The sequence below is a fragment of the Alosa pseudoharengus genome, unplaced genomic scaffold (genome assembly GCF_046254945.1).
Source record: "Alosa pseudoharengus isolate Yale_2024_CS ecotype anadromous, Long Island Sound unplaced genomic scaffold, YU_APseudo_1.1 YU_APseudo_1.1_scf_18, whole genome shotgun sequence".
Classification (NCBI taxonomy): Eukaryota; Metazoa; Chordata; class Actinopteri; order Clupeiformes; family Clupeidae; genus Alosa; species Alosa pseudoharengus.
The window spans coordinates 14,684,525-14,698,817 of NW_027468650.1; the positions used below are offsets into that span (position 1 = coordinate 14,684,525).

The 14,293-nt window shown below is 44.7% G+C and overlaps 1 protein-coding gene across 5 annotated transcripts in view; it reads left to right on the forward strand.

Annotated features, from left to right (window-relative positions):
• The window catches only part of mcamb (melanoma cell adhesion molecule b), a 42,226-nt gene extending 28,278 nt beyond the window's left edge, over window positions 1-13,948 (forward strand). The window contains exons 4-20 of one of the 5 annotated variants that reach the window (XM_076290313.1): window positions 1-9; window positions 1,509-1,596; window positions 2,292-2,471; window positions 3,518-3,645; window positions 4,020-4,179; window positions 4,419-4,534; window positions 4,736-4,877; window positions 5,469-5,593; window positions 5,885-6,038; window positions 6,633-6,671; window positions 7,768-7,851; window positions 9,027-9,068; window positions 9,569-9,610; window positions 11,145-11,189; window positions 12,297-12,423; window positions 12,712-12,827; window positions 13,593-13,948. The exon at window positions 1-9 is cut by the window's left edge and continues 62 nt beyond it. In XM_076290313.1, the coding sequence (XP_076146428.1) occupies window positions 1-9; window positions 1,509-1,596; window positions 2,292-2,471; window positions 3,518-3,645; window positions 4,020-4,179; window positions 4,419-4,534; window positions 4,736-4,877; window positions 5,469-5,593; window positions 5,885-6,038; window positions 6,633-6,671; window positions 7,768-7,851; window positions 9,027-9,068; window positions 9,569-9,610; window positions 11,145-11,189; window positions 12,297-12,423; window positions 12,712-12,820 (1,590 nt within the window). In that variant the 3' untranslated portion in view covers window positions 12,821-12,827; window positions 13,593-13,948. The remainder of the gene's footprint in view (window positions 10-1,508; window positions 1,597-2,291; window positions 2,472-3,517; window positions 3,646-4,019; window positions 4,180-4,418; window positions 4,535-4,735; window positions 4,878-5,468; window positions 5,594-5,884; window positions 6,039-6,632; window positions 6,672-7,767; window positions 7,852-9,026; window positions 9,069-9,568; window positions 9,611-11,144; window positions 11,190-12,296; window positions 12,424-12,711; window positions 12,828-13,592) is intronic. The other 4 variants (XM_076290312.1, XM_076290314.1, XM_076290315.1 and 1 more) reach the window with 4 other exon arrangements.
• The last annotated feature ends 345 nt before the right edge of the window (window positions 13,949-14,293 follow it).

Sequence of the window (14,293 nt, forward strand, 5' to 3'; positions counted from 1 at the left end):
CCAACCCAGGTAAATAATCCAGTCTATCGGGAGGCCATTGTTTATTTATGCCCTCTCTAGTTAGACTTTGACTGGGCTGAGGCTGTAAGGAGGGAAAAATATCCACAACATGGAGACACGTCGGGCTATCCTCACTTGAAAGGAGAGAGCAGGCCCAAAGTACTAGCCCGTTCCCCTGTTGATTGGGTGTGAGAACACTGGACAAATAGGGTGAAGAGTTAGATGGTAATGTTATTATGAGACATGACTGTGATTATCAGATGAATTGTATCTCGAATCAATTACCAAGTAACTAGTTTATCAGCTATGGCAGAGTATGGCATGGCATACTAGAATTGAGATATACGACTGGTGGTTAAAGTAACAATTTATTAGGCAATAAGCCTTAAAAGGTGAATGTAGTCAATATCACTTCAATTGAATGTGAAAGTAACGTCTGGCTAACGTCAGACCTCATCTCATTGAGATGGGGTCTGGGAACTAGACATTAATTTTCTCGTATTTGAAACGTGGTTTACGAATGCCCAGAGCCGTTTATTGGGCACTACGAATGTCTATCAAATGCGTCTGTATGTAGCTCAACGGCTTCGGTGTGTCGTCATCGTCTTGCTGCCCTCCCTCCGTTCTGTGATTGGTCCCCTAACTGAGGCGAAAATTTGCTCCATGGAATCCAGGCTGCCTAGCAGCGTGAATAAAATCGCGCGCATAAGGCGCAATGGGAAAACCCAGGCTATCCCCCAACACCCTCATAGAAGAGAAGCAGAGCAAAAGAAACCGAACTGAGGAGCATTTCCCCTTTTATCATTCATCTGGGCCACGCCAAAATCACCAGAGCCTCTGTTATCTGAGAGTGGTGGGTGTGGCCCAAGGTGAATCTCATACCTATAGACTATAGCGTAGTTCTTAGTCTACAACTATGTACAAATACATTAAATTGTGATGAAACCATGATCAGGCTGTTGCCCACATTACAAGCATTAATTCAGGACCAAACATGAATGTATTATTCACAACATACATTTATAGAGATTTCAGAGGTGAACAATACTGTATGATAATTAGTTCGGCCCGGCACCCTGAGCAGCTAAGAATGTCCTTTGATGGAGATGGGGGCGCATCTCACCATAACCCAGGTTTACAGAAACATCATATACATTAACTTTACTGTTCCACAATCGACAATACTGTATTTCTCACATGTAGACCTTAAAAATTATATCAAACACAAGCAGATTATAATTTCTCCTTTGACGTGAATCTTAGAGTTCAAAATATTTTCCTTTGGTCCAAGGCAGGCCCAGGAATAAATTAAGCTCTCAACAGGGGTGTTGAGAGTCATGGCCATAGCCAGCTAAGACAATAGTGATCGAACACAGATACCCACACAGATGTAAATTGACTACAAAAGGCATTCGGTCATGAGAATGTCTTTTCTGTTTCAAGAATGCAAAAGACTGGCAAAAAGACTGTTCCTACAAGGCTGATAACGTTACACTCTCTCACTGCAGATTGCCACCTGTCAGGTCAAGAATGGCTACCCCCTGCCCAATATCACCTGGTACAGAGACCACACCCCGCTGTACATGAAGGAAGGAGGTGAGAAGGACGGTGGTGATCACATCTCAGCTTAAGTGTTGTTGCATAACCTCCATGGTTACTAAGAGGCGTTCAAACTCACAGCTTGTCATGCCATTTATTGCACTTCACAACACTGATTCAGGGAAAATGAAAACCTCGGGGCTGTAATATGGCTACCTCCTCTGAGCCTGTCAGTAGAATCATCTGACGGGAGCAGACTGGCCAGATTCAAACAGGGCCATATCCAAACCACATTAGGGCCATATCAGGGCCATATCCAAAACACATCAGGGCCATATCAAGGCTAAATCACATCAGGGACAGTGGCTGTTTTGAACTTTGGAAACTCATATCTTATTTACTGTACATTTAGCCATTCTGCATTTATCCAAAGTGTTGCACTGATATGCCTTCAAGTGAAGTCAAGTCAAGTCAACTTTTACTGTGATTTCTCCATATATATACAGAGTACATAGCTGAATGAAATATCATTCCATATGGTCCAAGGTCCTCCACCAGCTGAGGTCCAAGACAAACACATTATCAAAACACACAAATGATTGATAGACATTGAGGGTATTTATGCATTTTACAGTAAATGTCAAAAGCCATGTTTGCTGAATTGTACATAATGAAGAACATTTTTGTAACTAATATCGGAGGGTTGTCTTGACGTTTGTGTCTAATAATATTTTAAAAACGTGTGACTTCAGAGCTTGGAGTGACCAACCAGGTGACGAGGGACACCAACAACCTGTACACGGTGATAAGTGCCCTTCATATGAAAGTGAAGAAGGAGGACAAGGATGCGTTCTTCTACTGCGAGTCTTCATACTTTGTGCCTGAGGGGACAAGGATGACCGAGTCCGACCGCATCAAAATCACTGTGCACTGTGAGGATATGAGTCCTTTTGTTTGGCTTAACACCCTGTTACTATGGTTACAACGAATTATGAAATAACAGCACATTTTTAATAACTAAACGAAATGTAATACATTTTCACTCCATTACGTATTATCCCCGGATACATGAAATACTTTTTTCTGATTGGCTGGTGGGGTGACTTTTAATTCTGTATTTAAGTAAGTATAAGTATATATACTCTTTAGATCCTGTGAGGGGAATTTGGTCTCTGCATTTATCCATCAGTGAAACACTCAGCACACAGTGAAGTGAAGCACACACTAATCCTGGCGCAGTGAGCTGCCTGCAACAACAGCAGCGCTGGGGGAGCAGTGAGGTGCCTTGCTCAAGGGCACTTCAGCCATGCCTACTGGTCGGGGTTCGAACCGGCAGCCCTCTGGTTACAAGTCCGAAGCGCTAACCAGTAGGCCACGGCTGCCCCGATATCGCGACACCTATTAAGTAGATCTGGTATCACCGTTCCATATCAATGTCCTTTGAATGGTAACTATAGTAGAGAGTAGTAAAACAAACCGAACAAGTCGGCTGAACCGCTATAAAGGAATGACAATTTCCTATATAAATAGTGGCATTCAGGGGATTGGCGGGTCATGGACTTCTTTGCTTCTGCCTCGTCCATTAATTCCGTATATCAGGAGATTCAGGACACCTTGGCCAAAGATTGTCTAGTTACGATCCGTTTGGGTAAACACCCTCAACCATAAACTCGGTGTTTAGCTGCATCAACTACATTTTGTTTCACAATACCAGTTTAAACTCACAACTGAACTACCGGTATGGGCTGTTACTTATTGGTTTTATTGTATAGCTATTGCATGTTTAATGATTGTTTTATTATTTCTTGTGGTGTAAGGTGATCTTGAGTGTCATGATGGGTGGCAGTAAATACGATTTAATGTATAATAATTTATTTTATTTTATATTGTATTATTAAAATCTATCCTTACGCCATCTTTACAACCAAGTTTGTTTGCTTGTGAGTCATTGTTTACTACGTGGTTGGTTGTGTTGCAGACCCGTCAACGTCTGTGGAGTTAAGACAGGTGCTTCCAGAAGGTTTAGTGAAGGAGGGGGACACCGTGGAAATCAGATGCTTTGCTGACGGAAACCCAACACCACCACTGACCTTCAAACATAATGGAGTAATGCATACAAACACACATGCACACACACATGCACACACACACACACACACACACACACACACACACACACACACACACACACACACACACACACACATACACACTTTAAATTATTTTACACTGCACACTTTCGATTTTTTCTTTCAGGAAATTAGAACAAATCTTTTGGATTTAATCTTTTTTTATTAAATTACTACATTGAATGCCACATTTCAAACTAAAAACTGAAATTACTTCCATGACAGTTGTCTTTTAGATTTTGATTAAATTACTACATTGAAGACTTAAAAAAACTCAAAGTAACTCATGTCAAAGGCCCTTGGATTCTCTCCATGTGTAACCTCAACGGATGACCTACTGTATGATCCTAGGAGGACCTGAATGAGCAGTTGCTGACTGATGACCAGCAGGGGGTGGTGTTGCGAGAAGCAACACGAAGTGATGGGGGCAAGTACACCTGCACTGCCCTGGACTTCCTGGACCCGGAGACTCTGGAGGAGCTGGAAAACCACATGGAGCTGAGTGTGCACTGTGCGTCACTGACTGACCCGCCCTGGACACACACACCAGACACACTTAACACAGCACACACAGTTATCACACCAAACACACTTACCACACCACATTTATAAACCAGAAGGTATAAGTGAAATGGAAGGGCTACATTTTGGTTGTGTTTATTTGTATACATGTTGTTTGTGTTTATTCATTTGTGTGTGTGTGTGTGTACGTGTGCATATGTGCGCACATGTGTGTGTGTGTGTGTGTAGACCTGGATGAGACTGTGGTGGTTCCAAAGTCACCAGTGGTGCTGTCCCAGGGCTCCTCCCTACAGGCCACCTGCAATGCCCTCTCTTCTCTGGACACATATACGGTCTGGTTCAAGGTACATGTGTGTGAGTGGGTGTGCCTATGTGTGTGTGTGTGTTTCACAGAGGAATAGGTATTTCAGATTGGAATGCCGCAATATTGTGATTCCAGCAAAATCTGTTTACAGGAAATACAGTGGTATTGTATGGCTGCTTTTTATTGTGCCTTACTTTAAATTCATCCCGCCTATGTGTGTGTGTGTGTGTATGTGTTTCAGGATGGTCAGTATGTCTCTGATGGCCACACATTGAAGATTTCGAATGCTTCTATGGACACATTTGGAACATACCAGTGTTTAGTGACCGCTCCTAAGCTGCCTGGCCTGCAGTCACAGAGTTTTCTAGAGGTGTTTGTGCAGGGTGAGTTCTCATCGACTGTCCTCTCCATTCCTCTTACTGCTCCCTCCTCTCCTCCCTCCCCTCTACTTCTCCTCTCTTCTTTTCTCTCTCCCTCTTTCCATCTTTTCTCCTCTCCCTCTCCTTCTTTATTCATCTCTTCTCCATCTCCCCTATCCCCTCCTCCACTCACCGCTCCTCTCTTCTCCTTCTTTCCATCTCCTCTCTTCTGTTTTCTCTCCCTCTCTCCATCTCCTCTCCTCTCCATCTCCTCTTCCCCCTCCACTCCTCTTTCCTTTTCCTCTCTTTCTCTCCCTCCATTCACCTCTTCCTTTCCTCCTCTCCCTTCCATCTCCTCATCCCCCTCTACTCCTCTCTCCTTCACCTCTCTTCGCCTCCCTCCCTCCATCTCCTCTCCTCTCTCTTTCCTCCACTGTCCTCTGCTGTACATCATCCGTGTCCTTCTCTCCTCTTCTTCTGTCTTCTGTCTTTTTTCATCACCTCTCCCCAGACCTCCCCACACCATTTGTGTGTGTGTGTGTTTGTAAGGATGTCTTGTAACATCGAGTTTCATAAAACAAATAAGATAAATGGCTGCTGTACTAAATCCCTTAGGTCAGCCGCAGATCACAGACGTCAGGGAGGAGGACCTGCAGGATGGTGAGAACTCTGTGAACATCACCTGTGTGGTGCAGGGCTACCCCACACCCTCAATCACCTGGGACTTACCTGACCAGGAGGTAATAGCTCACCACCTATAACCCGTAGCACCTTTCAGCAGCGAAGGGCTACTTTTAGCCTGGTGGCTAATGGGCTTGGCTGTTCTGCTTGGAGTTCTGGTTTTGTGTCAGTCTGTTTTGTCTGAGTGCACAACTAAAGAGAACAGCATGTGGTTTTCTCTGAATTGCACTTATCGGTTTGTGTGTGTGTGTCTGTGTGTGTGTGTTTGTGTGTTTGTCTGTGTGTGTGTGTGTTGTGTTTGTGTGTGAGTGTGTGTGTGTGTGTGTGTGTGTGTATGCATGTGCCCTCAGCAGGACCTGAATGGACTGTCCAGTAGCATGGAGATCCCTGGTGGTGGCGGTGCCATCAGCACCCTGACAGTGAAGGCCACATCCAAGCTGTCAGTGGTCTGTGAAGCAGTGAATGAGTTTGGAAAAGACAGCCGAGTCCACAAGATTGAGTCCAGTAAGTCCCTTAGTGATGTACTTCTTCAGCACTGTGCGTGTGTATGTGTGTCATTTGCAATATTGTAATGTACATTGCCATGGTAGTAGGGAAGTGCGATATTGATTCAAATATATATTTTACATTTATTTCACTTATGCTAATAAGATATTATTGATTTCTTATTCATTAATGGATTTTATTCCTTATTAATTAATGGCATTAATGGAAACAGCATAATTAACAAAAGCACATCTTAATTATTTGCTTCAAACTGAAGCATTCAAGTAAAATAAACAGGACACTTCACCAGCAGTGCAAGTATTAATCAGGGTCAGAGTGACGTAAATTTCGTCTGAATTATAGGTGCAGCTCTATACACACGTGACCACAAGCTACAAGAAAGGTTCTAGAAAGGTTAATGTAATATGACCTTTTTTAGCATTGTGTACAAGTGTTGATAATATTAGCTCGCACAACACAATTAAGACATTATGGTAGACAATACATATATCGCACATCCCTACATTGTACACGTATGGACAGTATTTGGGTCATGAAATGAATTGACATGTTTACATGTGAAGAGTGTGTTTTGGTTTTCTCACTCCACAGTGGAACCTGAAACGACTCCCCTTCCCACTACTACTACTCGTAAGTGTGTGTTTGTGTGTGTGTTTCTGTGCTGTGCTTCTCACGTGTGCCGACACGCTGTTCACTCATTCACGAGACGTGTCCAGACAGACGTCCCTCTCAAGCGCAACCCGTCCACCGTGGCTGTGGCTACTTGACTGTGTGTTTGCACGCTGAAGATGAAGGGAGTCACCGCTACTGCAGGGTGATGACCTATGCTAAGCTCAGACGAGCACTGATAGGAATTAGCATACTGTACACACCATTCAGTCACTTACACATGGGGTCGTTTTTACCTTAAAAAACACAAGACACGGTTCATGGCGCAACATGCAAAACAGGCAGACGTGTCTTTTCTCATTTTATATACTTACGGGGTTAGCACCTTTGGTTTGGCATGTGGTTGCAGTGATGCCATGACTTCATGTGAGAACATATTAACACTGACAGCAGAAGTGACACAAAGTGTCAGAGGTTCACAGAGATTGGGTTTTAGAGATTAGGCCTACCACCAGAGGCTCCAACAGGGAGTAGTTTGTATTCAGAGATGAGTCTGCCTAAAACTTGTGGGTGGCCTGTGTGTGTGTGTGTGCCTGCGTGTGTGCGATTGACTCTAGAGGAGTCTGCTGTTGTCTGTCAGAGAGTCAAATGTAATTAATAGAGAAAGGGAGGCAAATATGAGTCACTTCTTAATCCCAGACCCCCCATGAGTCCTAATAGTGTTTGAAGGAACACAGCATAATTTTGGGAAATGAGCTCATTTCTGTGCGTGCAATAACCCAGTCTGACACAGTTAGCCTACTGTAGCTCAGCATAATTCACTGGAAGTGGGTTAGACCAGTTAGCCTATAGCTAGCCTATAGCTAAAAGCAAGCTATAGGCTAACTGGTCCAACCCACTTGGATTTTCAGTTTCCAAAAAAAACAGACAGTGCTACATGTTTGTTTAAGAGCATGTTGCACTTGTCAGGCTCTGTCAACAGCTCATTGTAAAGTCCATTGCTTAAAGTTACCTTATGTTTGTGAAAGGATGTTTTTTACAGCTACTGATAGATTGGAGTGATAGATTTTTTGAAGACAATTGTTAACTGACAACTCTTGTGCTTGCGGTTCGTCAGCCCCAACAATAGTGTTCGACACCACTACTCCAGGCAGCGTTCAGATAGGTTTGTCCTCCACAACGGAGACTGATCAGAGTTCAGGTTTGTTATTTGATCTTTGACCCCCACCAGTCCTTCATCATGGCTTTCACCCCCCCCCCCCTCCCATCTCATCCAAGCAGCACAAAGCCTGTACCTCCCTCTATGGACAGCTTGCTAAGCTTGGAATCCATTTCTGTCCATTGTGGAGAAAAGGATTCACCATGCTAGTGTGCTTCTAGTGAATCTAGCCAGCTACCACCAGTCACAGCTTCAGACATGAGTTTGACAGCTGAGGTACAGATGTGACTATGAGCCCAACAAGTAGGCTACCCATCACAACATCACAACCCAGCTAACTGAAGTCTACAGAACTTAAAGTACTCAGGCACTGTGCCTGATTTCCGGCGTTTGCCAGGCTGTTTAAGACTTGAAAATGAATAATGCCTATAGTGGCTTCAAAAATGTCTGGTAGCTTCAGGCATGGACATGTTCCTTACTTTAAGCCCTGAGTATATCTAAACCCATTACAGAGTTAAACCCAGCTACTAGCAGGAGATCTGATCCTGATTACCCACTTTCACTAAAACACAATAGCCCACCCTATATCCAATTCTAATTACCCATTACAAATAATAACAAAACCAGCAACCTGCTGTAGATTCACTTCAGACTACATGTCACAGACCAAAGCCCATGTACCCACAATAATCCAGACTACACAGCTACCTGGAGTATGCCCAGTCCAGGTCACATGACTACCTAACTACCAGCTCCATACTGACCCCATGCAGTCCCACCCTACTCTATTCGTTATATTCACACGGCGGCCATTGTAAACCAAAACGAGGCTAGAGGGTACACAAACCATAGGATTGTTGTGTTCTATGCATTCGCGAATAGGTAGCGAAAACACATTAATGATATAGTAACCCCATAGCCTTCTTTTGGTTTACACAGTGGCCGCCATGTGAATAAGGCTAATACTCCAGCTACCTGCTCCCTGCTCATACCTATGCAATGACGAGCTCAAGATGGAAAACTCACCTTGCGTGTCATATCTAACACTACCCATGCTTCCCTCCTCTTGTATACTCCAGACCTCGGATTCTACCACAATCTTGCTCGCTAACATATATTCCTATATGTATTATTATATAATAATAAGAAAACATTATACTTTTCAGTCCTATTTATCTGAAGTTTCACATATTTATGTATTGTTGTTTTGTCTGCAGTGGCGCCAGAAAGTAATGCTACAGCTGGCCCTAGTATCAAGTGTAAGTGTGTTCCTACGGGAACAATCTCACATGTGTCTGCTTACCTTACCTGCTTACCTTAATGCCAGCTTAGTTTGCCTGAGGCATCTAGACAGCTCAGTTAAGCCCAAGTTGTTTCATACTACATAGGGGTGTCTCTCACTTATGCACACGCACAGCTTGTCTTGGGAAGAGCCATGCCCCTTAAGATTCAATTCACCTGGTGCAGGAGCAGACGTATGCTCTTCCTATTCTAGAAAGTTGACTTTTAGTCAAATACAACTGCCACACGACACAGACTATTTATTTTTCAATGAGTGCTAATAAAGTTAACAGATTAGATATCTAATACTACCCATGCTTCCTTCCTTTTGCATACTGCAGACCTCGGATCCACCACAGTCCTGCTCGCTAATATTTATTAGTTTTTCTATATATTTTTACAAACATGAAAACATCATACTTGTCAGTCCTATCTGTGTGAAGTTTCACATATTTATGTATTGTTGTTTTGTCTGCAGTTGTGCCAGAAATTAATGCTACAGCTGGCCCTAGTACCAAGTGTAAGTGTGTTTCTATGGGAACAATCTCACATGTGTCTGCTTGTTTATGCTCTCTCTTCTGTGATGTTTACCTTAATGCCAGCTATAGTTTGCCTGAGGCATCTAGACAGCTCAGTTTAGCCCAAGTTGTTTCATAATACATAGGCTTGGTGTCGGTCCCTTAAAGGTACACTATGCAAGATTTTCACCTTAATATAATCTTTACAAAACCAATTTGATGGTAAATTAACTTGTTATAGGCGAATCGTTCAACTATAGTATAATAACAGATAACAGACACAGACATAGAGAAGCATAATAGAAAACAACAACAACAACAACAACAACAACAAACCCCTTGTTGGTTTACACACTTACCTCTAGCGCATCCCTCGCAGGGCTTTTAAGCACTTAGTGGGATGGTTTGCAGCCAGAGGGAAACAATAGAAGACAGTGGCTCTCTCTCAGCTGCTGGGTGTGTATGAATGAGTGAATGTATGTGTGTCTGTGACGTGTGTGTGTGTGTGCGTGTGTGTGTGTGTGTGTGTGTGTGTGTGTGCGTGCGTATCTTTGTGTGTGTGTGTGTGTGTGTGTGTGTGTGTGTGTGTGTGTGTGTGTGTGTGTGTGTGGTTTTGGTTGTGTGGCCCGGCAGCTGCTGGTTCTGGCCCACACGTGGTGTTCAGTCAGCTGCTCTCAGGGTCAGGCCTGGCTACTCCCATTACCTCAGCAGGCCTCTGGAGCACTAGCTCATAATCACACCCGCAGACGAAGCATCCGCTCTTTTCTGTGTGTGAGTGTGTGTGTGTGTGTGTGTGTGTGTGTGTGTGTGTGTGTGTGTATGCGTGCGCGGATGTGTTTGTTTTTTTGTCTGTGCATGTGTGTGTTAGTGTGTGGCTGTATGTGTGTTTGTCTTTGTCTGTGTTTATCTCTGTGTGTGTGTGTGTGTCTGTGTGTGTGTGTGTGTGTGTGTGTGTGTGTGTGTGTGTGTGTGTGTGTGTGTGAGTGTGTGTGTGTGTGTGTGTGTGTCTCTGACGCCACTGGAGAGAGCTGCTATCTGTCAGAGAGGCAAACTGAATTATTAGAGATAGACACAAACACAAGGCACTACACATAACAAAAATCTAATTGACTCTTTAAGGGTCTCACTACAAAACAGTACTAATGGTCCAAACAAATCAGAGCAACCTGAAGTGTATTACAGCATATTCGCATAGCGCAATGCATACATTTACATTTACATTGAACTTCCTGGCAAACTATCCAGCTGTAGTTTGGCAGGGCAGGAGAGAGATTTTGTTCTACAGTAGCTAAGGGGGTGGGTTGAGCTCTGTTCTAAAGGGTGGTTCTAACAGATGAGGGGAAGGAAAAGCTTGGTTCTGGAGGATGGCTGTACCTAATGAGTCGTGGGACAAGATAGATTTGAAAGGGTGCCTCTGACTAATTAGGGGTGTAATGAGCTCGGTTCTAGGGTGCGGTACTCACTAATGACTAGTAGAATGATCCCGGTTCTCGAGGACGGTTCTGACTCCTTCCTCTTCTGTTTGTGGTTCTCCAGCCGGCGGGTCGGTAACAGTAAAGCCTCCAAGGAGAGTCCATAAAGGTTTGTCATGTTGGGCCTAACCACCCTGCAGAGCCCCCTCCCCCCGCAAAAACACACACCATCACTGCTCTTCCTCTTCCACCTTAAGCACAGCAGCAGCAGTACTCTGTGAGCACGCCTGGCCTCTGGGCTATCAGCAGGACTCTACTCCACTCAGCTCCACTCTGCACCACTCTACACTGTACTGCACTATCTACACTGCACTGCACTTCATTGCACTATGCTGCATCCTGTGGCCTTTTACATTCAGACGTGTGGAGGCATCAGCAACCATCAGCAGATCCCTAGGATAGGTACCGCAATGACAGGAATCTTAGAAGATGCTTCTGTAAATATAATATAATATAATATATTATAATATAATATAATATAATACAATATAATATAATATAATATAATATAATATAATATAATATAATATAATGTAATATTTCTCAATAGATAATGTTGTACCCTGTATTCCTAGTCTGGGGTAGTGACTAGGCTAGACAAAGAAACACTAAACATTTTCAGTTGATCCATCCTGCATCTATCTGTTGAGGATGCGGTGATGGTGCGCTTGCTTTTGCCTCCACCGACTCCTAAATGTAAAGATGCCTTTTCTCCTAAAACAGCCTCAGCCTCTTCCTCCTCCTCAGAACGGATCTGCCAGAGGGGAGGACCTGTTTGGAAGCACCCTCACTATGAGTCACATCATGGAGCCTCACCCTCTTTCCCCACACATAGAGGAAAGGCTCAATGTCCTGCCATTTCCACACACACAGATGAGAAGCTGTGTGTGTCCTCTACGCTGCCTGTCCACCTCTATTCTTCCACCAGCACTCTCTGTCTTTCTGTCAGCACCTGTTCATCATCTCTGAGTACGAGTGCGCTGATCAGCCGATGAGGCTCACATGGCGTTTGGTCAGCAGCTGCTCAGAGATGCTAAACTGCTTGGGAATGCTGCATGAGTGGGATGCACTTCTTTTCCTCTACACCCTGCATCTGGCTTTTGCACGGGTCAAGGCTTCCAGTCGCCAGGAGCTTTCCTCTCCTTTTCATCCCCCTCACAGTGCTTTCCTCCTCCTTTACTCACCTGTTGCTGTATTTCTTTTTGTTATCCACCAGAGGGCAGTGGCGTGATCATCGCAGTCCTCATCATTTGCGTCCTCCTGCTGGCCATTCTGGGAAGCGTCCTCTACTTCCTGTACAAAAAGGGCAAGATTCCCTGCGGACGTTCAGGAAAGCAGGACCTGTACGTCCACATCCCTTACACTGTTAAATTAAGAGCCTAAAGGTGTTGTCAGGGTCACAGGCTAATCCTTTGAAGGGCATGTTTGAAAGGCTCATTGGGCATGTTGTTGTTATGAATAATACTGTAAATCACTCAGGTTTATTAATGATTAACTACACAAATTATATTATAATCATTTGGGTGTAAATTACATCTTAGAGTGGGTGAAAAAAAATCTAATCAACAAATGTTGATTGTTCTTAATTAAGGTAATTGCAAACCATTCATAAGCAAATATTCTATCTGCAGAACAAAACAGAAGTCTAATAAAGACGCCATCGTCATGGAGATGAAGACGGATAAGTCAGACGAGGCCGTTCTTTTACAGGGAGTCAACGGGGAGAAAAAAGCTCCCTAGTGAGCAGGTAACCAGGGAAACAGTAACAGCAACAAGTCCACTAATAAGATCATACGCAGGAGAAGCCTGCAGTATTTCCACTGTATGATATGATTTCCTTCAGATCTAATTAACTTAACTACACTAAACAACAGGCCTTTCCATGGGACTCTGTACACCCACTGTCCAGTATGGTTTCATTAAATGTTATAAGAGGATTATGTCATCAGAATACACATTTGCTTAAAAATACAAAATGCTTCATGCCAAGCAAGGTAAGGTAAGGTGCCGAATGACGTGTGAATAATACCGTAGTTGTGATACTTATGTCTTGTGTTGGTGGTGTGCTCTTCCTTTGTCTCACTCTCACTCTCTCCTTCTCTCCTTCTCTCCCCCCCCCTCTCTCCTTCTCTCTCTCCCCCCCCCCCTCTCTCTCTCTCTCTCTCTCTCTCTCTCCCTCTCCCCCCCCTCTCTCCTTCTCCCCCCCCCTCTCTCTCTCTCTCTCTCTCTCTCCCTCCCCCCCCCCTCTCCCCCCCCTCTCTCTCTCTCTCTCTCTATGTTGGTGGTGTGCTCTTCCTTTCTCTCACTCTCACTCTCTCTCTCCTTCTCTCCCCCCCCTCTCTCTCACTCTCTCTCTCTCCTTCTCTCCCTCTCTCCCCCCCCCCTCTCTCTCACTCTCTCTCTCTCTCCTTCTCTCCCTCTCTCCCCCCCCTCTCTCTCTCTCTCTCTCTCTCTCTCTCTCTCCCCCCCCTCCCCTCTCTCTCTCTCTCTCTCTCTCTCTCTCGTTGTCCAGAGTGGAGTTGCCGGACATGCGGCTGTGACTGCTCTGCCCTTAGAGCAGGAGCAGAAGCAGTGTGCTCCGACCCACCGTCCAGATGCCACTCAGGGGCTAACCCGAACACAGCTATCCACTCCTGCACCCCACCCCACCCAAGCCAAGCCCACACACCTCCAGACCCCACACCGATACCCCACACAGCTCCACACATCCACCAAACACAGTTACCTTCGCACAACCATGTGTAAAGCTCCCAAATGCAGTGACCCTGATAAACCCCTGAGTAAAAAGCCCTAACCTCAGCTACCCTCATGCAGTCCTGAGTCCAGCTCCACACTCTAGATCCACAAGCACCTATCTGCCCCCCCCCCCCCCCAAATCTCTGCTCTGGCCTCTTGATCCAGGTTGAAGCCCTGCTGCCCCCCCCCCCCCCCTCCCCCCTCCCCCATCTCACCTCTGCTCTAACAGTCTTGTAGAGTTTAGTGTTATTCCAAGAGTCCCGGTAGACCAGTTATGCAATCAGAAGCCCCTGGCTATATAATGTATATATTATCTACTGTACATATTCCTGGAGAGCAGGTGACTTTAGGACAGATTTGGTCCAGATCTAGTGCCCATCTGAGCCAGATCAAGGCCAGGTGCGCGCTATAGTCAGCTTTGATCTGGGTTTAGATATTTAAAATAGATGAAGAACATTTGCAAAGTGTTATGATCAC